A 22,474-nucleotide genomic window follows, 5' to 3' on the forward strand; every position below is an offset into this window, starting at 1 on the left:
TCACTCTCACTGAAACGCGTCACTTTGTAATTTTAAATATATACATTTTTATTGTAAAATTTTGCCTTAGAGATCAATCCTTAGTTTTAGCAAAAATATATTTATCTCATGTACAATCAAACAGTGTGTATTTTTTTTGCATTTTCGTTGTAGTTTACGTGCAGAGTGAGATGTCTTCACTTTTTATCCCATCTTCATCCATGTAAGCCTCGATTTTGCTGCGCTGGACCCGGATTCCGAAGTGACACCTTTCGTCGCTCATCGTAGCCCTACTTTTTCGCCTTATCCACCAGCCACACACCGTCGGGACTCGGTGTTTCAGTCCAAGGGGTTACACGCAACCTGAGAGCCTTAACAAACCAGGCTCCGCTCTCCACGGAGAATAGCGGGCTGTGGGACGCAGCCATGGCCGGAGGAAACTTCACCAAGGCTGGGGAGGAGAGGGCAGTGAGCCGGGCTCAGAGTGAAGGTAAGGGAGGAGATCAGTACTGTGTTTGATTAATGCTCATTTTATAAGCTTAATGATTGGCTTCGTCGAGCAATGACAGACGAAATGCCACCGTGTCACAGTTATGACTGTGGTTAAATGTTTAATGTTAAATGTATCAACTTTACGCTTGGCAGTGGCTAGCATAACAGGAGAAATTAGGTCTGATTTAGCATTTCAATCGTCATCGGTGTACTGTAACAACACAAATCATTTTTTCTGGGGCTTTAGGTCTCCTACTGTCCCACAAGACTGTAAAAATAAACTGGTTAATAAATGTCAACAGATTAAATGCTTCAGATTAATGCTAACTGGAGATAGCTGGACTCCACGCCAAATGTCACTTCGGTTTTGTTCAACTGGTTCATGAGTAAATAATCAACGTGTAAAGTGGCTGCTTAATGCAGGATGCCACATGGATCAAATAAAACTAAACTTCAGCTCTCAATAATATGTGAATAATGTGACTCTTTAGTATGCTAACAGCTAACACTTCGGCTCAAACGAGCAGTTTTGGGATATATTAACTTGTTAATAACTTTTGTTTATAAATCAGTTGTGAGGCCAAATGAATACACGTATTATATTTACCGATAATGCATGCACTCTACGGTATTTTGTGTGATAGTTTCATTCCAGTTCATGCATAGCTTAGTGGAATTTCATGAATTTATGTTTACTGTCATGATTAGCAATTCTCAAACTTGTTACGTCTTTAATTGGCAAGTACCATCTGGAAAAATATTTGGGGTTGTGTTTCAAGAAACAGAACATTTCTAATGTATGATGCATGATATTTGGAATATTGTTTAAGTTGCAATAGAAAATGAAATAAAATCAAAAATAATAAAAATAAAATTGGTAATATACTCACAATGCATAGCTAAAATTTTAAGACCAGTATTTGACATGGTGACATACAGTACTTGTGTGTTTCAGTGAACAGGAAGTTGAAGTACATCTCTCTGGCTGTGCTGGTAGTGCAGAATGCATCTCTGATTTTATCCATTCGCTTCGTGCGGACTCTCCCTGGAGACCGTTTCTATGCCACCTCCGCCGTAGTCATGGCCGAGGTGCTAAAGGTGCTCACCTGCCTGCTCATCATCCTGCTGCAGAAGAGACGTGAGTGCCAGCGCAGTTACACTCTGACTGTATACAGCATACAGAGCCAAACAACATTTTAACCATAGAAATCTACAAGGTTAAACCCCTGATCACTGTAGGATGTAGGGATGGTTACATATTGTTTTTTGAGTCCATAGGATGCTGGTTTGACCTTACCTAACCAGCCAGAACCACATGCTTTGACAAAACTTTACAAAGACAAGTGGGTCTGGAACTGTATCCCTTCTCCCCAATTCCGGAGGGCATGATTGACAGGCCAATTAACCAGAGAGATGCATTCCCTTGTTACAGTAAATAAAAACATGGCGGTTTAGGAGTAAAAAAGGAAAAAACAACATCACAGATGACTGAGAAACAGTGCAGATTTCTGTAGCATCAGCAATTGAAGCACCAAACTCTTATTCATCACATTTGAAAGTAATATATTTTATTCTGAATGATACAAGAATTTTGGAAAGGAGATATGTGATATAAATTATCGGCTATGTTTAGACCATCCCATGTTAGGATGGAGGTTTCTTATGCTCTATGGTCCTATGATACTATATGATATTTGTTGATATTGATGCAAGGCCCACTTAGTCATACTAGAGTTCTCAGATTATTTTTAATCACATATAGCCCTCTCTGTTTGTTAACTTGTCTATTTATAAAGACACATCTAATGCAGTGAGGACACACTAAACTGCACACAGATACTGGATATTGGATATGAAAAATCTATTCCACATACTGTATCTGTTGGTATATCCCCAATAGAATGCCAGGTTTAAACAGACTAGACTACACTACATTATAAGAATTACCATGGCAAATAATGACCACGACCAGATTTAGTTTGGTCTAATTCCAGTCTGAAATAAGCAATACACACCAAGGACTACACCACCTGCAAACCTAACCAATGCAGGACTAAACCAGGAGGCCGTTTCTGCAGATAGGCTCCTCAAGTTCACATTTTCATTGCTCATTGGTGTCCACAATCATGCTTTTTGTGCCTACGACGAAGGCTTAAAACTTCATGTCCTTTTTGTTTTATGTTGATGGGAACAACATTTTGAATATCAACCTTCTACAGTTGTGTTTGAAATTGTTTATTCCTGTTTTATTTTGTCTCTGTTTATTGGTAAACATTTTTCTGTCCCTGCAGTGAATGTTAAGGAGACAGCCCTGTCCATGTTTGACTCCATTGTCGTTCAATACAAGGACACGCTGAAGCTGGCTGTGCCCTCGCTCATTTACACACTCCAGAACAACCTGCAGTACATCGCCATCTCCAACCTCCCAGCAGCCACCTTTCAGGTACCACTCACCTTCTGTGGCACTTCGATGGTACATATACACCTTTCGTAGTCTCAGAGAGGTCAAAAAAGGATCATGCCAACAGTGAATCCAATTTTTTTGAAGTTAGAACCTCAAACACTCTGCATTCAAGTCATATTATTTTGCTCCTGTCTGCTCTTACTGCTCTGCTCCTGTCTTCTCTGCTCCTGTCTTCTCTGCTCCTGTCTGCTCTTGTTGCTTTGTTCCTGTTTGCCCTTCTATCTCCTGCTCCTCTGGCGTCTGCTCCTCTGGCGTCTGCTCCTCTGGCGTCTGCTCCTCTGGCGTCTGCTCCTCTGGCGTCTGCTCCTCTGGCGTCTGCTCCTCTGGCGTCTGCTCCTCTGGCGTCTGCTCCTCTGGCGTCTGCTCCTCTGGCGTCTGCTCTTATGGCGTCTGCTCTTATGGCGTCTGCTCTTATGGCGTCTGCTCTTATGGCGTCTGCTCTTATGGCGTCTGCTCTTATGGCGTCTGCTCTTATGGCGTCTGCTCCTGCCATGGCATAAGCTGTTCCTCCTCTGTTCTCTGGTTGCTAGGTGACGTACCAGTTGAAGATCCTCACAACAGCCCTGTTCTCAGTGCTGATGCTGAGAAAGTCCTTGTCCAGGGTCCAGTGGTTCTCTCTGCTGCTGCTCTTTGCTGGAGTCGCCATTGTTCAGGTCAGTGCAACCACTCAATTGAGTTAAGAGAAATTGAGAATGGGTCATAGTTCCATGGTAGAATCAACCACCAAAGATTCAAAAAGCAAATGTGACATAATTTGAAGAAGGGGTGTTTTGCAAAATCGATCTTTTGAGCTTTTTACCACGTTGTAACGTTGTTCTCGTGCCTGAAGAGGTTTTAGAGATCATCCATTCACGTTTGAGTTATCTGGTGATCTCCCTTCTTATGGTTGGCTGTAAGATTCTGTCAAATGCTCAGCCCACAAACCTACGTCATCCATGCTCCCACATGACTATTCTCCATAAATATACAAAAGCATGATGCAGAACTGTAGTGGAGTCATTAAAATTGAAAGTGAAACTTTTAAACATATTAATATATTGTTTTTGGCAAACACAATATATATATATATATATATATATATATATATATATATATATATATATATATATATATATATATATATATTTTCTTTTTTTTTTTTTTTTTTTTTCAATATTATTTTTCTGAACATAAACAATTCAGACTTTTAACCATTGCCTTTTAAACTACTTTTTTTTTCCAAGTCTGAACTCTTACTTGTGTGTAAAGTGCCCTCTTGTGACTCCATCAGGTGCAGCAGGAGGGGAAGAAGGAGTCCTCCGTGTCAGACAGCTCCTCTCAGAATTACATGGTGGGACTGGTTGCCGTGGTGATCAGCTGCCTCTCCTCTGGTTTTGCCGGAGTTTATTTTGAAAAGATCCTAAAGGGGAGTGCGGCCTCGGTGTGGGTGCGAAACGTCCAGCTCGGAGTGTTCGGCACGGCTCTTGGCCTGCTGGGAATGTGGTGGAACGATGGTCCTGGGATCGCCAACAATGGCTTTTTCTTCGGCTACACCTCCATGGTCTGGTGAGTACACAGTCTATTGGTCAGTTTTGTAAGGATAATTTGCTACTTGGACCCAAGGTAAATGCATGCCGTTGCCCAGGTTTATTCTCAGACTCAGGCTCAAGAAAAAAATCATATGGTATATTTTATTTATACAACTTATTTTACTCTTTAGACTTCACAGTTAAAAACCCTTTTCACCCTTTTTGAGCCAATACAGATATCCAGTATGGATATAACATTTATTCCAAGGCCGACAAACTTATGCTAAGTTATAGTGAAGATCAGAAATCAACAGTTCACTCTTAATAATAATAATAATAATAATAATAATAATGATGTACACATTTGTCTGGTATGTAAAATGTGTTGCATGATTGTGTAAACATACAATCATATTTTGCCTTATTTTTAGCTATGCTACAACAATCTTGGCCAAACTAATTTATTTCACTAGATCTGTGGAAAAAACAAGACTTCTCACAGCGTTGTATGCTTAACACTTCACAAGTAGTGTCAAGTTAGTGTATATACTGCAAATCTAATCACTGTAGGCTTGTTTTGCCCTGATAATTGCACTGTACCACCTTAAATATTTGCACAGTGAAGTAGGACATAATCAAGAAGCATTTTAACATGTGCAACTCCATACCTTGGAAATTTCATACTGCCCCATCCCTACTGAGCACAACATGGGCACACAGAGACTGAAAAAGTATAAATAAATAATAATAAATAACTATTTATACAGAAAAGTACTAGTAAAATGTATTTATTTATTTGTAAAAAAAAAAAAAAAAAAAAAAAGACTGAATAAATTCCCATTTCACTCCTTAGTCCTTATAATCCCAGTAAAATAATTAGTTCTCTCTCAGAGGTTTCAGTTGACCATCAACCGATTTAATTGACTAAAGACCTACTAAAGATCCCTAAAGATTTGACTTTGTTGCATCCCCAGGTGCGTCATCTTCAACCAGGCGTTTGGGGGCCTTCTGGTGGCCGTGGTGGTGAAGTACGCTGATAACATCCTAAAAGGGTTTGCTACCTCCTTCTCCATCATCGTGTCCACTGTGGCATCTGTATATCTGTTTGGCTTCCACGTGGATCTGATGTTTACAGCAGGGGCAGGGATGGTGATCGGAGCTGTCTACTTGTACAGTCTGCCCAAACCTCCCAGTATGCTTGGCGGCATAGGGGGTGGAGCAAGTGGAGCGGCAGGAAGTGAAGATGAGGGAAAAATGGGACAGTCCAGAAATGGAAGTTTGACGACAGAAGAGAATGGTGAAATGGACTCGTTTCTCCCAAAGTCAGTCCTCATCAAATAAGTTTAAGGTTTTTCTGTTGGTTTGCACATTCTGTGAACCAATCACATTGCTCAGCTAGGTCACATGGCCTTACATGACCATGCTTAAGATTAAACTGATCATCAAATCTAACAATAGAAACATTAATTTGAAGACCATATGACCAGATGAGACTGTGAATGGTTTATCCTCTTTTGCTTTCTCTCTGAGTTAAAATCAGAACTGGAACTTTATCTAACATCATTTTAATTCTGGACTAAAGACTAACTGCTTCTGCAAGACTTGTATTCACAAAATTATAAAATGCAAACTAAAATGTGGACCTGAGTGGAACTTGTAAAACCCTCAACCCCCCGGGGTTTAGTCTTCCAGCCCAGGATTCTGGGGGCTGGAAGACTAAACCCGGGGACAAGTCAGGTTACATTCAAGTTTCATCTCCAGATAATCCAGACTTGATTTTTTTGTGAGTATAACTCTTCTCTTTTAACCTAACGACCTTGGCCAAGTCCACATGAAGACGAGCTTGGGTGTATATGGGTGTACTAGTATGTGCAAATCATCCATGGGGGAAGGGTTTTGAGACCTGAAAACAACCAATATGTGTCATAGATTATAAAATGTAAAATGTAAACTCAAAATGCAACTTATCAAACTGAAAATGAAGACTAAACTAAACCAGGCCCAAAACAAAGCCCAAACCTGTGAATGATTTGATGATCTTGATCTGAAGTGTCATTGACTTGTCTCTGGGAGTCTACATTCCTGGATCATATAGATTTTCACTGCTCTTATTGTTTACATTGTTTCCTCCTGTGGCACATACTATTACATACATTTACTGAAGCTGTGCCGCACAGACAGAAAACCGTTTTCAACACTAACTGTCTCGTCTCCATGTGGATGGCCTTCTGTTTTTTCTGCTTGAGTTAGGTTTGAAAGCACAAATGGAGCAAAAAATGAGACAAACTGGAAAACTGGGGGACTTTAAGTTCTGCCTCTTTGCCTTAAACTTTCATTTGCCAATTGAATGAATGATTGTCTTCTGCTAAATGATTGGTTAAGTTATGGTGGTTTGGTGTCAGTCTGCAGCAGATAAAAGGTTTGCACTGAAAAATCTAATAGGCTATAAGGCTAACATAATCAAATTTATTCAAATTTTATTAAGTTACTGTCTCAAAATGAAAACCAAAAGTGATTTTTATGTTATTTATGGATATAAAAGTGTAATATAAACAATTTCAGACATTAAGAAGCCCCTAGCTTCTTTTAACAAACACTCTCATATAAACAAGTGTCATATATACCATTCAAATTATTCTTTATTTTTTATATATGTCTGATTCTGTGTGAATCTAACTTCTGCTGCAGCAGCGTCGGTGCCTTCCTTTTAGCCATATTCACTTTGTATAAATCTCTGTTTCACTCAAACCTGTGGTGGGAAACGGACATTCTGGGGGGTAAAGCTCTGGTCACATGACACAGGGCGTGGGTTTGTGCTCGTTGATTGGAGCACACTTTTTATAAAAGTAAAAGACTTTAATCAAAAGACGGGCGTTTACGAATGTGTCACTTTGGGAGAAAATATACGATTTTTTTTTTTTTATAGATTTTTTTCTTAAATCATATTGTATGTTAAGTTTTACTTTAACTTAAAACAAGTTGTTAGGCCCCGTGGGGAAAAAGGGAACACAGCTTTTTGTGTTGGAAACTACATCAATGAGTTGACTTTTTTTGTACCATTTGTTTTGCCTTGGTGTATCTCTGCCATAGTAGCTGCTGAGGTACCTTTTGTCAGCCTAGTGAATACAGTATCGATTAAGTTTGAGTTTTCTTCCAAAGTGATGTTTATATTTTGTATGATTCTTTTTTATTTGAATCAAACTGTAAAAAGGTTTTAAAAGTTCTCTGATTTTGTGTAAGATCGTAAATAAATATAAGTAATATTTAGGATGAAAGGAAAGTGAAGATGTTTGATGAAGAAATAAAGGTGACTTCAGAGTCCAGACTCCTGTAGTTTACGATGTGTGGACTTAAGTGGATCAGTGCAAACCAACATGCGGTACGCAGAATCATTTGTACCCAGTGTTGGGTACTGGTCAAATGAATTGGTAGTCTAATAAGGTTCATTCTGTCTTCTGTTCTGATCATTTATTCTGTGAACTGCTTTTTCAGACAGGAGTGGCTGCTATCGTGCAGATTTCCTCAGAGTAGTTTAGTGAACTTTCTTGTCAATTAATAATTTCACATAAAAAAATGTGAAAAGCCAAATTTTTTTTTTTCCCTGAGGTCAATCTGGAGCACTCCCTGGTGCTGAGGAAGAGTATCCATATTTTTACAGTGCCCCAAACGAACATGCACTGTTGGCTGTGGAATGTTTCTACAATGCACTGGCACTGAATATGACAACTATCATGAAGAAAAACAATATCAATTCTTTTACGTCTGGGATACTACCCTGTTCCCCTACAAGCCTATGCTGGAGCTTTAGGCCGAGCTGATATGCCAAACGGTACAAATATTGGTCTCAAATATTGGTATATCTCTAAAATTCAGTAATGCAATGTTTCTTACAATGAACAGTAGTGTGTTTTCCGCAAGTTACAGCAGATTTGTATTTTTTACAGCCTTCATTGCTCATTTTTGAGAGCTGCGATTAGTTGTGGAAGCTGCGTCTTGTGTTCCTTCTTGGGTTTGATCTGAGATTTGTCTGTTTGCACTTGTTTTGTTGAGAATTAAATACTGTAAATACTTCTTTTTGGATACATTTTTATAAAAACATGAATACTTACCCAGTCTCAGTTTGTCTTGTCGTCCGCTCCTTTTTCCACCTCTTTCTTTTGTAAAAATATTCCTGACTGACAGCATGCTTTTCTGTTTACATCGGAATAACACAACACAATGTCTCAATTAATAATGTACACCTTACCTTATGATGTCAGATATAGCTCCTCAACTTGTTTCATGATAATATTTTGGCTTCATGTACACTGAGCTATAAATGTCAATTTCACTTTAGTTCTGAGCCATGCCATGCCAAGTCCTCTAATGCAAATTAAAAAACTACAGCAGAAAGATTTAGACTTAGTTTAAGGCAAGACTAAGGGTGCATTCACACTTCCAGATTCACCATATCAAAATTGGGATTAAACCGGGACTAGATCAGGACTAAACAATCACTAGAACAAGGCCAACCAAGTCTACATTAGAACTAAAATGATGAACACGCTTTGAGATAAGCCCTGCTCTGTCCTGTGTTAGTCTTGGTTTAGTCCTGGTTTAAACCTGCATTAGACAACACTTACATGCACATGCAAAATCTGATTATTATCAGATTTTTTGAGTTGCAAGATAATTAAAATAATCTGCTCACCTAATTTCTTTCTGATCACAATTTCTCTGATTACTCACACCAGATTTTGCAGGTTGCATGTCATGGAAATAAGCTTAAATGTCCAGAAAATTGATCAGATCAGATTTAAGTGTGCAAGTGTCTGTTGGGGGTTTTCTTGCATGCACACTGGTTTATAGCAGTATGCATATAAGGTTTGGTCCTGGTTTATGCTCGCTTTAGTCTTGGTTTAGTTCTAGTTTAGTCCCAGCTTAAGTTTTGCCTTACCCTTGCCTTAGTCCTGGCTTTGAAAAATGTTAGTGCTGGTATATCCCTGGTAAGGCCCTCTTGCATTTTTAACCAGTTTCGACCTGCTTTAGTCCCACTTTGGTTCAGTCCTTAGACCTCCACTTAATCCCTCGTGTGTGTGTGTTTGCTCTGTTTCAGAGTCGGTGGGAAACAGAAAGGATCATAAAGGAGACAAAAATCAGGCATAATCACTCCAGAGTCAGCTTCCAGACAGCTCCACTGCACCAATCAACACAAATATGTTTGGGACGCTTTACTTCTGCAAATTAGGAGTACAAAGTTAATAATTCAGATTTTAAACATCTGATGTGGAAGGACAGATAGATCTGAATGAAGTCCAAATCAATTATAAATCTACTACAACAGATTAAAGTATTTGTCCTTGATATAAGCTTAGATCTGAACATTTTGAACATTTTGCTAAAACTATAAATTAATGGCTGAAATTAACATACTGAAATGTATCACTCTTAATCGCTCTTAGTCTGACCAGTCCCCCAGGACCTGTTTGCCATGGGTGACCCTGCGAGGGGCATGAAGCCCCCAACAACATAGCTCCCAGGATCATTCAGGTGCTCAAACCCCTCCACCACAGTAACATGGCGGTTCAAGGAGACTAAGAGCGGTTCAGAAGCCCTTCATGATGAGAAGGAAAACAAGGCCAGTTACGTTGCCCAGATTGGCATTACAAGGGAACCCACCCTGGAGCCAGGCCTGGGGTGGGTGCTTAACTCGAGTGCCTGGTGACCAGGCCTTTCCCCACAGGGCCCGGTCGGGCACAGCCCGAAGGAGCAACGCGGGGCCATCTTCTCGTGGACCCACCACCTACGAGAGGATCCGTAGGGGGCCGGTGCGGAGAGATCTGGGCAGCAGTCAAAGGCAGGGACCTCGATGACCGTATCTCCAGACAGGGAGACTAGCTTGTCTCGTTAGGGGGGAAGAAGTCTGAGCTTGTGCGAGAGGTTGAGTGTTACCGACTAGATATAGTCAGCATCACCTCCACGCGTAGCTTGGGCTCTGGACTCTCCATTTCTCTGGTGTTGCCTGTGGGGAGAGGCGGCGAGCTGGTATGGGGTTGCTTATTGCCTCACAGCTCATCCGCCATGTGCTGGAGTTCACCCCGGTGAGGGTCGCATCTCTGCACCTTGAGGTCGGGGACTCTCACTGTTGTGTCAGCCTACGGGATGAACACCAGTATAGAGTACCCAGTCTTCTTGGAGTCCCTGGGAGGGGTACTAGAGAGTGCGCTTTGTCGTAATCTGACCTCCGGCTGCATTTCTTGGATACTCTGGTGAAGAGAGGGGTAGAGCCATCAACCGATCACCACCTGGTTGTGAGTTGGATCTACTGGTGGAGGAGGAAGCCAGATAGACCTGGCAGGCACAAGCATACTGTGAGGGTCTTTTGGGAATATCTGGCGAAGCCCTCTGTCAGGGGGTTTTCAACTTGCACCTCCGGGAGAGCTTCTCCCAAATCCTGAGGGAAGCTAGGGACACATGGATTTCAAGTGGGCCATGTTCTCCACCTCTACTGTCGATGCGGCTGCTTGTAGCTGTGGTTGTAAGGTCTGCAGTCCTTGTTGTGCCAGCAATCCCTAAACCTGGTGGTGGACACCAGAAGTAAGGAATGCCATCAGGCTGAAGGAGTCCTATTGAGCCTGTGGGACTCCTGACGCAGCTGACAAGTACCGGCGGGCCAAGCATACCGCGGCTCATGTGATCGGCAAAGTTGGAGTTGGGAGGAGTCCGGGGAGGCCATGGAGGAGGACTAGTGGTCGACGCCTCAGGAGGGGGAAGCAGTGCTTCACCAACACTGTTTACAGTGCGGGTGGAGAGCTGCTGACCTCAACTGGGGATACTGTGGGATGGTGGAATGAATACTTTGAGGATCTCCTCAATCCCACTGTCACATCTTCTGAGGATGAAGCAGAGACTGAGGACTTGGAGCCAAACTCATCCATCACCCTGGCTGAAGTCACTGAGAAAGTTGGCAAGCTCCTCTGTGGCAAAGCTCCAGGGGTGGATGAGATCCGTCCCAAGTATCTTTAAGTCTCTAGATGTTGTGGGGCTGTCTTAGCTGACACGTCTCTTCAACATCGCGTGATGGTCGGGGACAGTGCCGCTGGACTGGCAGACTTGGGTGGTGGTCCCTCTGTTTAAAAAGGAGAACCAGAGGGTGCGTTCCAACCACAAGGGAATCACACTCCTCAGCTTTTCTGGTAAGGTCTATTCCAGGATACTATAGAGGAGAATCCGAGAGACAGTCGAGCCCCTCGGATTCAGGAGGAGCAGTGTGGTTTTCGTCTCAGTCATGGAACACTGGACCAGCTCTATACTCTCCATCAGGTCCTCAAGGGTTCAAGGCAGTTTACCCAACCAGTCCACATATGTTTTGTGGATCTGGAGAAGGCATTTGACTGTGTCCGTTGTGGTGCCCTTGGGGGGGGGAGAACCCTTTGCTAAGGGCTATCTGGTCCCTGTATGACCAAAGCAGGAGCTGTGTTCGCATTGCTGGCAGTAAGTCAGACCTGTTCCCAGTGCACATTAGACTCTGCCTGGGCTGCACTTTGTCACCGCTTCTGTTCATTGTTTTCATGGACAAAATTTCTAGGGGCAGCCAGGGGCCGGAGGGGTTCGGGGACCACAGGATCACATCTCTGCTGTTTGCAGATGATGTTGTCCTGATGGCTTCATCGAGCCAGGACCTGCAGTAAGCATTGGGGCAGTTTGCAGCTGAGTGGCTGAGATGAGAATCAGATCCTCGAAATCCAAGGCCATGGTTCTCAACCGGAAAAAGATGGCTTGCCCTCTCCAGGTTGGTGGGGAGTCCTTGACTCAAGTGGAGGAGTTCAAGTATCTCGGGGTCTTGTTCACAAGTGAGGGAACGATAGAGTGTGAGATTGACAGGCGGATCGGTGCAGCGTCTGCAGTGATGCAGTCGCTGTATCGGAGTGTTGTAGTGAAGAAGGAGCTGAGTTGAAAGGCAAAGCTCTCGATTTACTGGTCAATCTACGTTCCTACCCTCACCTATGGTCATGACCTTTGGGTAAATGACCAAAAGGACAAGATCACGGATACAAGCGGTCAAAACTTATTTCCTCTGGAGGGTGACCAGGCGCTTCCTTAGAGATAGAGTGAGGAAGTCTGTCACATGGGAGGAGCTCAGACTAGAGCTGCTACTCCTCCATGTCGAGAGGAGTCAGTTGAGGTGGCTCGGGCATCTGTTCAGGATGTCCCCAGGATGCCTTCCCAGGGAGGTGTTCTGGGCATGTCCCACTGAGAGGAGGCCCCAGGGAAGACCCAGGACATGCTGGACGGACTATATATCTTGGCTGGCCTGGGAACGCCTTGGGGCGCCACCGGAGGAGCTGGAGGACGTGTCTGGGAAGGGGGAAATCTGGGAGCCCCTACTTAGACTGCTGCCCCCATGACCCGCCTCCAGATAAGTGGAAGAAAATGGATGAAAATGTATCACCAAAGTGACCTCCAGCTTTTATTTTAACATCCTTTTGTTTACATATGTCTAAACACTCCTCTCTTTTGATTACTTTTTTTTTTTTTAGAATATGATGAATGTACTATTTAAATATTTTATTCTTCAAATTTCATTTCAAATGAACAAATGTGCCTCTGAAACAACTTTTCTTCCTGTTCCATGCTTTTGTTTATGGTTCACTCACTTTATTTTTACAATACCAAACAATGAAGATTGTTTTGTTTTAAAAAACATGACTGAAAATGAACAAAATGAAATAAATATATATTGATTAATATGTCCATTATTTCGCAAATTACAAGTATTTCACAGTTTGGTTAATTTTGTTCAGAGTGGGTTCTTATATTAATCCTACTGCATAGTGTCATGTCATTGTTTTGTTTGCTAATTTGCAAGTATACTATTGTGCGTTTGCAATCTCTCTCAGGAGGGCTCTCAGTTTATTATGTTTTCTACAATTGGTTGTTTTAATATACAGTAATGTGTCTTATGTAGTAGTTGTAATAATTTCTAGTCCAATTAAATGACCTGTGAGTAAAACTGTTTAAAGCTGCTTTTAAACTGTTTAAAGATCATCTCAGTCTACTGAGAACCAGAACTTCAAACATATTAAAAAATGTGTATTTCTGTATTATACAAAAAGAGATTGTGCCATACAATAATAATCATTGATATGCAATGCCCTAATTACTTAGATTGATCAAATAAACATTGGTCTCTTTGGCCCTTTTGATATCAGAGAATAGAAAAATAGTAGGCCTACATTCCATTTTTAAGCCCCCTGTTGTTTTTATGGATGGTTAGGAGCCCTGAAGAAAAATAAGTACCCTAACTAATTCCAGATACTGACTGACATCTGCAGCACTGACAGCCAGCTCTCCTGTTCTGGTGCCCCCTCGTGGCCATTTGGGCCTACAGCATGTGTCCACACTGCATATCTGACCTCCACGGCTCTGTCCTTCAGAGGGCTGCATTCTTCTCCTCTAATCTGATCCAGCATTTGGTCTGATGTATGCGCGCGTGTGTACACGGAGAGTCCTCTGACGTCAGCGCGCGAGGAAAATCACTATAATCGTGAGGTTGTTAAAAAAAAAAAAGCGAGATCCCGGTGACGTGCGCGGCTCGTGCTCCGGTAAAACAGCGGGAGGGAGCGGAGTTGAATCGGAGCTGCATTGGAAACAGGCCAGGGGGGCGGGACCAGAGCTGTTACGTCATCAGTGTAGTTTATAAAGCCCGTGCACGTACGGTCCAGCAGACAAACGGACAGACAGATAAACGTACTTACGTAGCGACGCTTTAAATACCTCCGCGTGACTGTGACAGGGCACCGTCCTGATCTGAACACACGCTGCCCAGCCTCCCTGTCTCATTTTCGGCCTTGAAACGGATGGAGCTCGGGTCTCCTCTGGACTTCCAGCCCCGCGTCACCTGAAGCCCCTCACAGCCGGGCTCCGCACTCACAACCCCCGCAGGATTCCGCTAAGCAGGCCGCTGAGGACTACCCCTCCGTGAAGTCCCATGCGATTCTTCAGACTCACATTCAAGTGTTTCGTGGATTGTTTTTGAAAGTAGCTGTGCGTTCTGTGGCGTTTATTTTTTACGTTTTTTATTTTTGCATTTTTCTTCCTAACCCCATTCTTTTGCACCACCAACTCTTGACTGAACGTTATTTGACTGTGTTAAGTGTAAAGTGACTGAAGCCGCGCGGTTCGTGCGTGACATCGCGGATGAACAGGTGACTGAGAAAGGACTAAAAAGCAGTGGGTGAAATTTCACAGATAATATATCTCAGCAGCTGCTTTCGCTCGGACCGCGCTCCGGAGCTGCAGCAGCGGGAGGAGGAGAGCTCTTTAGAGGTGACAGGTGAGCGCTGCCCCCGCAGAGACACACGGGACACACGGCTCTAAATCTGCGGCAACAGGACCGAGGATTAACGGGACGGAAATACGAGCGGGCTATGAGCCATTATTAGTAACTTCTAACGGGATTTTTTGGCCGAGCAGCACAATTTGAACCTTACTCAAAAGACGCTTCTCACAGACTCATTTTAAAATCGCATTTGAATCGTTTTATTCGACTAATTACTGACTCTTATAACGCATGCAACCGGATTTCAATTGACTTCCGTTCAAGTGACTTGTAATTTAATTTTTTTTTTCATTTAACATCCAAGTGCAAAAACAGCCACTACTATCATGAACAATTGGGAATCTGTACAAAACTAAATTCTTAATTCAATAGTCATTTCAACTGCTAACTACTGCTTATTATAAAATAGTCCATAACATGCATAGGCCTATTACCCCCGACTAAAAGACTAGAGCTTGACTATTTCAACTTTAAAGTGAATTTAAAGTGACTTCTAGGCCTATTTATTGTAAGAATAGACTACTTATTCTATAGCCTGCTTATTTCAGCTATATTGAGAATTTAAATTTATTTTCCAGTTCGGGACAATTCAGAAGTGCATTGATCTTTGATAAAAATTGAAACCATTTCTCAGATTAACTTTGCTCAGATTTTTGTTTAGACTTTTTTTTTAACGACTTACTGCTCTGTGGAAGCAACCAGTGACAGTGAAAGATTCAAGCTGATTTTTAGAGCCATAAACTATTCTGAAATTTAAAACGTCCCTGAGCGATGGAGAAGACTGAAAAACAGTCTCTGCCTGCCTCGGCGTCCTCAACTCTACTGGACGAATTAAACAAAAAGTCCCATTTTGTCGCCAATGGTGGTGGCAGTCATCATTACCCGCCTGTGCCAACTGCAAATGGCTCACTTGTGGCCACTGTGGCGATGGGAGGTGTGGCTTGTCCTGAGAAGAAAGGGACTGTGGTCACAGGTGGCTCAGGGGCAGTGCCAGGTGCGTATCCGGAGCGGGAAACATGGACCCGACAAATGGACTTCATCATGAGCTGTGTGGGCTTTGCTGTGGGCCTCGGGAATGTATGGAGGTTTCCGTACCTGTGCTACAAGAATGGAGGAGGTAAGCATTAAATATGTATTTTATGCTTCTTATTATTACAGTATTCACTGGTGCTCTTTGTGTAATTTGGGCTAAAGATTATAATTATTTATTGCCTTACTTCTGTAATGTGCCTGACAAGTCTCTCAAACTGCTTCTCTGCAGCAATTATTTTTATTATTGTTATTATTTCAGTCTACGCATGGTGATGTTAAGCCACTTCTGTAGCCACAGCTGCCTTGGGGTAGAGTAGACTGAAGCACTGCTCCTAATCTGTACAGTCAGCCCTGCTGACCACCAATACTTGTCCACCACATACATATGTACGGTGGGTGACGTGTCTTGCCCAAGAACACAACAACAGTATGCACTTCCTTGATCCAAGTTGTTATGGAACTGCTGACCTCTAATTACTGTACCACAACCTCTGAGGGATCAATTAGGAAAATAATAGAATGAACCAGGGATGTCCACATTTTTTTTCACCAAGAGCGCATTCAAATGGGTGCATTTAACACAGCTTTGACACAGGCACCGCACCTTTTAAGAATGCTTGGAACATTCATTTTAGGTCTGTATCGCAATGTAGCGATGTAGTGCAAAGGTATAAGTGGTAGAATTACTTTAATTTTCGGAAAAGTACTACTTAAGATCATTTGGACCAAACCAATAGGAGGCCTGAGGGCTGCATTTGGCCTCAGGGTTTGGACGCATAGTTTGGAGACACCTGTTGTAACCTATCAAAAGTTTGATTGGTTTATGCGTCAGTTGATGAAAACACTGAAAGCCTTACAGCCATATTGTTATTGTGGACACTTACAATATGTATAGTGCATACTCTTTTCCTAAATGCATTGTTAAGTTGCACGCTTGCAGCCATGCACAAAAAAGAAACTACATAGACAAGTGGGTACAGCCAACATGAAAAACTTATATTATTATCATAACGCTGTTTTGTCATAATCAATCCCTGGCAAAGACCTTTTAGATTTAGTCCTTGTCTTGACCCATTGGATCTCTCAAGAATGCAGTCTTAGTTCCATAGTAGTTTTCTGGAATCATCGTACTCCTGAATGCAGAGCTATCAGCACATTCTCGGTACAGAGGAGCCGACAGGAATATGTGCCAGGTTCCTGTCTGTTTTTAATGCAACGAAGAACAGGATCATCTTCGTTGAAAATTAGCTACAAATATTCTGCCATTAGAATTCCCTGTAACAAGCCAACAGATGCTGATCGTTTGGTTTTGCACAGTTTAGTCTCAATCTAAAGTCATATTTATTTTGTTAATTTCCCAATGCCCCATAGTAAATTCATGTGAGTGATGGTTATCTGTCAGTGTATGTCTAGGAAAAGGTCTTGTTTTTGGCATTGGTTTGGAATGTCCACATAACAAAGAGGTTACCTGGAGATTTCTCTGTAGTGTCATGTGAAGCAGCATTAAAGCATTAAGGGCATTAAAGAGATGGAAGAGACATTCAAATGGGAGCAAAATAAGACCAAGACATTCAGGAGACATTCAGGACAAAGACCGAGGGACATGATTCACCTGATAAAGGTCCGGCTCTCACCGAGATCTGGTTCAGACCGGACTTTGGACTCTGGATTTAGGCAAGGGGCTTGGAGACACTCTACTGCTATATCTCCCCCATCCTTTCTTTTGTCCAGTGAAAAAAGTCCTAAAATCATACTCAGCGGAAGTTTGCGTAACCACAGTCAGTGCATCAGAAAGATACCCCCTTCTGTCCTCTAGCTTTCTCTCTCCTCCCCTCTTTCTCTCCTCTCTCCCATCCTTGTCTCATTTGTCTCCTAAATATAGTAATGGCTGGTCTGTTTGGATGCAGTTTTTGGAGGTGACTTGTCTGTCCTCTTGTTCAGCCAAACCGAGAGATTCCATTGATGCACTCTGAATGCACCTGGACCTAGTTATTTATTAGCAAGTAAGTGAGTAGAGAGGCACATTTTAGTTTTGATATGTTTTTGGGAAGCTCACAGAATAACATGTTTTGAAGTTCATACGACAAAGCTCCACCAGTTCAGCAAAATGGAGCTACTTTTTACGCCTGCCCCGGAACACATCTTATTCTGTTTGTCAATACTGCTCCACTATCCCTAGTTTTGTCATTTACGGCCCCTTTTCACGTTGAGCATTTACCAGGACTGCCAAATGAGTCTAAGAGAAAATGGTTCATTACACAAGACATTTTGCTTTGCCATGATTGGTTGAGTCACGTCTTGACCAGGAAGTATCTGCTTCAGTGTCCGCATCTGTTACCTGTCAGTTTAAATAAATTGTATTAGTCCATGCTCAGGTTAAACACTTTTATTGATCATTCACAACTGATTGGGTGTTTCCACAGCAAGAGGCTCAAGATCAAGAGGTCAAACTAACACTCTTCATTATGCACTTAAGTGTGACAAGCTTCAATGTCAGGGCTAAGCCAGAGGAAAATCTAACCTGTTATTCACCTGCCCTGTTCATAATAATTAAAGGAACTGTGCATTGTTTCATGTAATAAAGTATGTTTTGCCCCAGATATATTGTAACAGTAGCTCTTGGGGTCAAAATGAGACTGCTGTGTACTGTCCGTATCTAATAATAAAGCGTTTTTATTATCCACGAATTAGGAAGTAACATTGGTGCACTGCTGGCATTAACGTGGCCGCAAAACTCCACTCTGGCCTCTAAAAGTTGTCAAATGCATGAATTCATCACAGTGAATAATTATACTAGGAATTCATTAACAAAGTGAGAAATGCAGTTGGACCTCTACCAATGGTCTAAAGCAACTTTTTATCATTTTTGAGAAGGTAAATATCCGGTACAGTGGCTTTAGTGTAAATAATTCTTGGCTGTATGATGGATTGTATAGAGAAGGTTTATAGACTTTAAACTGGTTAAAAAGGTAGGTGTTGGCTTCTGTTTATGCAAGAAAATATATGAACATGACTATCCTCTGAATCACCAGTTTACTGACACTGTAAGAGGCAGATATTTCACCATATTTCAGATATATATATATATATTTTATCTAGATTATAATGTTGTCTCCTCATCACAAACACACCTGGAGCTGTATTTTGTTTCATTCAAACATGTTTAACACACAAACCCTACATCTTTAGGCTGAGTTCTTCTCTCGAATGAAAAACACTCTGTTCAACCTTTTGATGTCATGTAGTAATATAGGAAGTGCTCCACTGTATTTTTACACTCCATACACCTTCACTAGAATCATTTCGATGATTTCAGACCATTGCCAGTCTCTGTTGACCCAAAGGTAAAAGGTAGCTAATAACTTGAAACCTACTGATACATGACATCACAAGGTGGAACAGAGCATTTTCAGCTGTGGGGATGCCTAACAGCCTAATAATACAGGATTACTGAAATATGTGTGAATGAAACAAAACATAACTCCAGATATTTTGTGTAATGTGTTTGGAGGCATAGAGGAAGACCAGAGACCACTTTAAATTGATGCAGAGTAGAGGGTTAGATAGAGCAGAACATTTACTAAACTCTAGTCTTGGTTTTGTTTTGGTTTCCCGTTTCCTGTTTGGTGGAGGGTCAGAGGTCAAGAGGTCCAACACGTGTGTGAGATTAACATAACGCTCTAATCTGAAATAATCCACTCCGCCCATTTTACTGTCTGCTTCTCCCTGCTATCATTCAAATCATCTCTCATTTAAATATTACAGAATCCTATTATAAACGAGGTCTAAACTAGGACTGAACCTTTTTCTCTTGACGTCTCTTGACCAATGACTGACCGTTATAGTTGTTACTTCTAGAGTTTTCTTACTAGAACTAACGCCATAATGTAAATAGGTCTGCATCTGTTAAGCACTAACCCTGGTTAAATTAAGTCCAACTCTTCCCAGTCAAAAAAAACAAAACATCTTCAGCTTTCTAACCATTTCCTGGCTGCTTTTTTCTGTCCTGACTACAAACTAGTAGTAAAAGGACTGTAAAGTAATATAATCAGATTTTATAATTATGACCACTGTTTTGGCATGTTCTTCAAACTAAATGCCTCTAGTCATTCATCAACACCCCGGTTTCACTATACAGTCCTCCTTTAGCTTTAACAACATTCCCAACTGTTCAAAGTGCTGTGTGCATGTTTTATTTCTCTGTTATAGAAAAAAGCCATAAAATGTGTTGTTGAGAAAGTTGTAAATTCCACAAGTACAGCTGCTAACCCCATGGAGACAAATTTTTTGTCAGTGACTTGTCTTATCTTTAATCGGGAATTACCAAATCCTATTTCTTGTAAATTACTGCTTCAAAATTAATACTGCAGAGAGCTTCTTGTGCTTAAAGAATACTGAATATGCTAATGCAACATTTTGAGGAGTTTTTCTCATTCAAAAGCTACTATATCTACTACTATATCTAATTTTAAATGGTTAACCAACTATGGCAACCATACAAATTTTCCTCCATTCTGAAACCCATTAAAAATAGTTCAGATTTTTTGAGTGTTATTTTGTGCTTTACTACTGTAAAGTACTGATCTGAATCACTGTCTCATCCTGGGTTGGGAATCACAGGGTCCCTCACGATGTAATACGATGCATGGCTCACTATACAATATTATCACGATATGGCAATCTATGTGATTATCAATATATTGTGATACAGTATATAAAGAATAAAATGCATTTTAAGAACAATATTTGTTAAGACACTATTGACTAAATTATACTAAAAATATTTTTGGCTATATATCCATACAGCAGCCCATGATAAAAATACTGTATCACTAATTTTGGTATCACGATGTACCGCTATATACTGTAGATATTTTGGCACACCCCTAGTCTCATCCTCACACTTTAATAATGGTGATTGCGATGGTGAATTGTGTTAAGGTGGGTCAGATAAGGCTCAGTTTGGTTTGTACTTGGATTTGGGTCACGTTTACAGTCCACACAGACCTGACTGGACCAGGGTTCAGATCGGAGCCAGATTTCCAGGACATGAATGAAAAATAAACAGTATTTGACATGTGGGGGTAGAAGTAAAAGTGCTGCAGTGTAAACTCCTGATGGGGTCATTTCAGATGGCAGTGCTGTAACACTTGGCTGAGACTTGTGTGATCTGCTGCCAGGTGACCTTAGGCCACTTCTGTACTCTACTGGCCATATCATGCTCAACTAGAATCTTATGGGGTTTTTGTTTGTTTTTGTTTTGTGTGTGTGTGTGTGTGTGTGTTTTAAGAGGTTTTCAATATTAAATAATCAGTCTTGACTTTTAAGCCTATAAAATACAAAACTCATCTAAAATGGAACTAATTTCTGGACTAACGTATTTGAAATGAGAAATGAGTGAGATGTATATAGATGTTCACCAGTATACTTATAAATGCTCTGCAGTGATGGGTTTACCTGATTTAACATGTCATAGCACAGCACACAAGCTAATTGGCTAAAATCCCTTGTACAAAATTATTTAATTGACTCCTTTGCCTGGGCTAGTGTGAGTTTGAATTAAATTGTGAGCAGAACAAACATAATTTTGTTTGTTGTTTATTAAATAATGTCCAGTATCTTGAAATAATTAATTACTTGTCGTAGCGCAGCGCAGCGTTTGCGTTTTGCCTTAGTAGAGCCGTGTGTTTTGCTTGTCAGATTGGTTTATGTCATCTGTTTGTATTAATTCAATTTCGTCAATGGGGGTACAAAGTGCTACTAGTGTCCAGTGATGCAGCCAGCTGAGGCCTGGCTACAGATCTGCTCCACTGCTCTTAACCGGCTTAACACTTAACAGTCCGTTGTAGAGACAAATGTAGTGAACTTAGGCCTGTTTTGATAATTACTACATTGACTTATCGTTCAATATATGAAAGCTAGAATAATTTTTTGGGGGTCAATATTTATTGTGTGTACTTTTTTTGCACTACTGGGAAATTTTAACAATATTTTACATTTTGAATAGTTTTTGTGGTTTAAATCTGCACTTGGGTTATTGTGTCAGTGGCATTAATTAGATGCAATACAGTGGGCAATTTTGCCCACTTTAAAAGGTACACTTCAACTGTGAGAGACAGAATGAGAAAAACAAAACAGAAAATCACATTGTCTGATTTTTAAAGAATTTATTTGCAAATTATTGTGTCAATAACAAAAGTTTATCTCAGTACTTTGTTATATACCCTTTGTTGGCAATGACAGAGGTGAAATGTTTTCTGTAAGTCTCCACAAGGTTTTCACACACTGTTGCTGGTAGTTTGGCCCATTTCTCCTGCAGATCTCCTCTAGAGCAGCGATGTTTTGGGGCTGTCGCTGGGCAACACGGACTTTCAACTCCCTCCAGAGATTTTCTATGTGGTTGAGATCTGGAGTCTGGCTTGGCCTCTCCAGGACCTTGAAATGCTTCTTACAAAGCCACTCCTTCGTTTGCCCAGGTGGTGTGTTTGGGATCATTGTCATGCTGAAAGACCCAGCCACGTTTCATCTTCAATGCCTTTGCTGATGGAAGGAGATTTTCACTCAAAGTCTCACAATACATGGCCCCATTCATTCTTTCCTTCACACAGATCTGTCGTCCTGGTTTGCAGGAAAAACACCCCCATGCTTCACTGTAGGTATGGTGTTCTTTGGATGCAA

General features: G+C 41.3%; 2 protein-coding genes across 2 annotated transcripts in view; both read left to right on the forward strand.

The window, feature by feature from the left end:
• Positions 1-204: 204 nt before the first annotated feature.
• slc35a2 (solute carrier family 35 member 2) lies at positions 205-12,930 on the forward strand. Its single transcript, XM_033970150.2, has 7 exons — positions 205-469; positions 1,427-1,609; positions 2,763-2,914; positions 3,466-3,588; positions 4,206-4,480; positions 5,418-5,765; positions 9,539-12,930. Exons 1-7 carry the CDS (start codon positions 406-408, stop codon positions 9,564-9,566), a joined length of 1,173 nt encoding a protein of 390 aa, XP_033826041.1. The 5' UTR covers positions 205-405; the 3' UTR covers positions 9,567-12,930.
• A 1,218-nt stretch (positions 12,931-14,148) lies between these two features.
• The window catches only part of slc6a8 (solute carrier family 6 member 8), a 29,073-nt gene continuing 20,747 nt past the window's right edge, over positions 14,149-22,474 (forward strand). The window contains exon 1 of the mRNA XM_033970143.2: positions 14,149-15,881. Coding sequence (XP_033826034.1) covers positions 15,536-15,881 — 346 coding nt within the window. The 5' untranslated portion in view covers positions 14,149-15,535. The remainder of the gene's footprint in view (positions 15,882-22,474) is intronic.

Source organism: Periophthalmus magnuspinnatus, chromosome 7 (assembly GCF_009829125.3).
Source record: "Periophthalmus magnuspinnatus isolate fPerMag1 chromosome 7, fPerMag1.2.pri, whole genome shotgun sequence".
Taxonomy (NCBI): domain Eukaryota; kingdom Metazoa; phylum Chordata; class Actinopteri; order Gobiiformes; family Gobiidae; genus Periophthalmus; species Periophthalmus magnuspinnatus.

Coding starts and splice junctions, on each gene's coding strand:
- slc35a2 (XM_033970150.2), top strand. CDS start 406: ATGGCCGGAGGAAACTTCACCAAGGCTGGGGAGGAGAGGGCAGTGAGC. Junction 470..1,426: donor GAGCCGGGCTCAGAGTGAAG/GTAAGGGAGGAG, acceptor TGTGTGTTTCAG/TGAACAGGAAGTTGAAGTAC. Junction 4,481..5,417: donor GGCTACACCTCCATGGTCTG/GTGAGTACACAG, acceptor TTGCATCCCCAG/GTGCGTCATCTTCAACCAGG.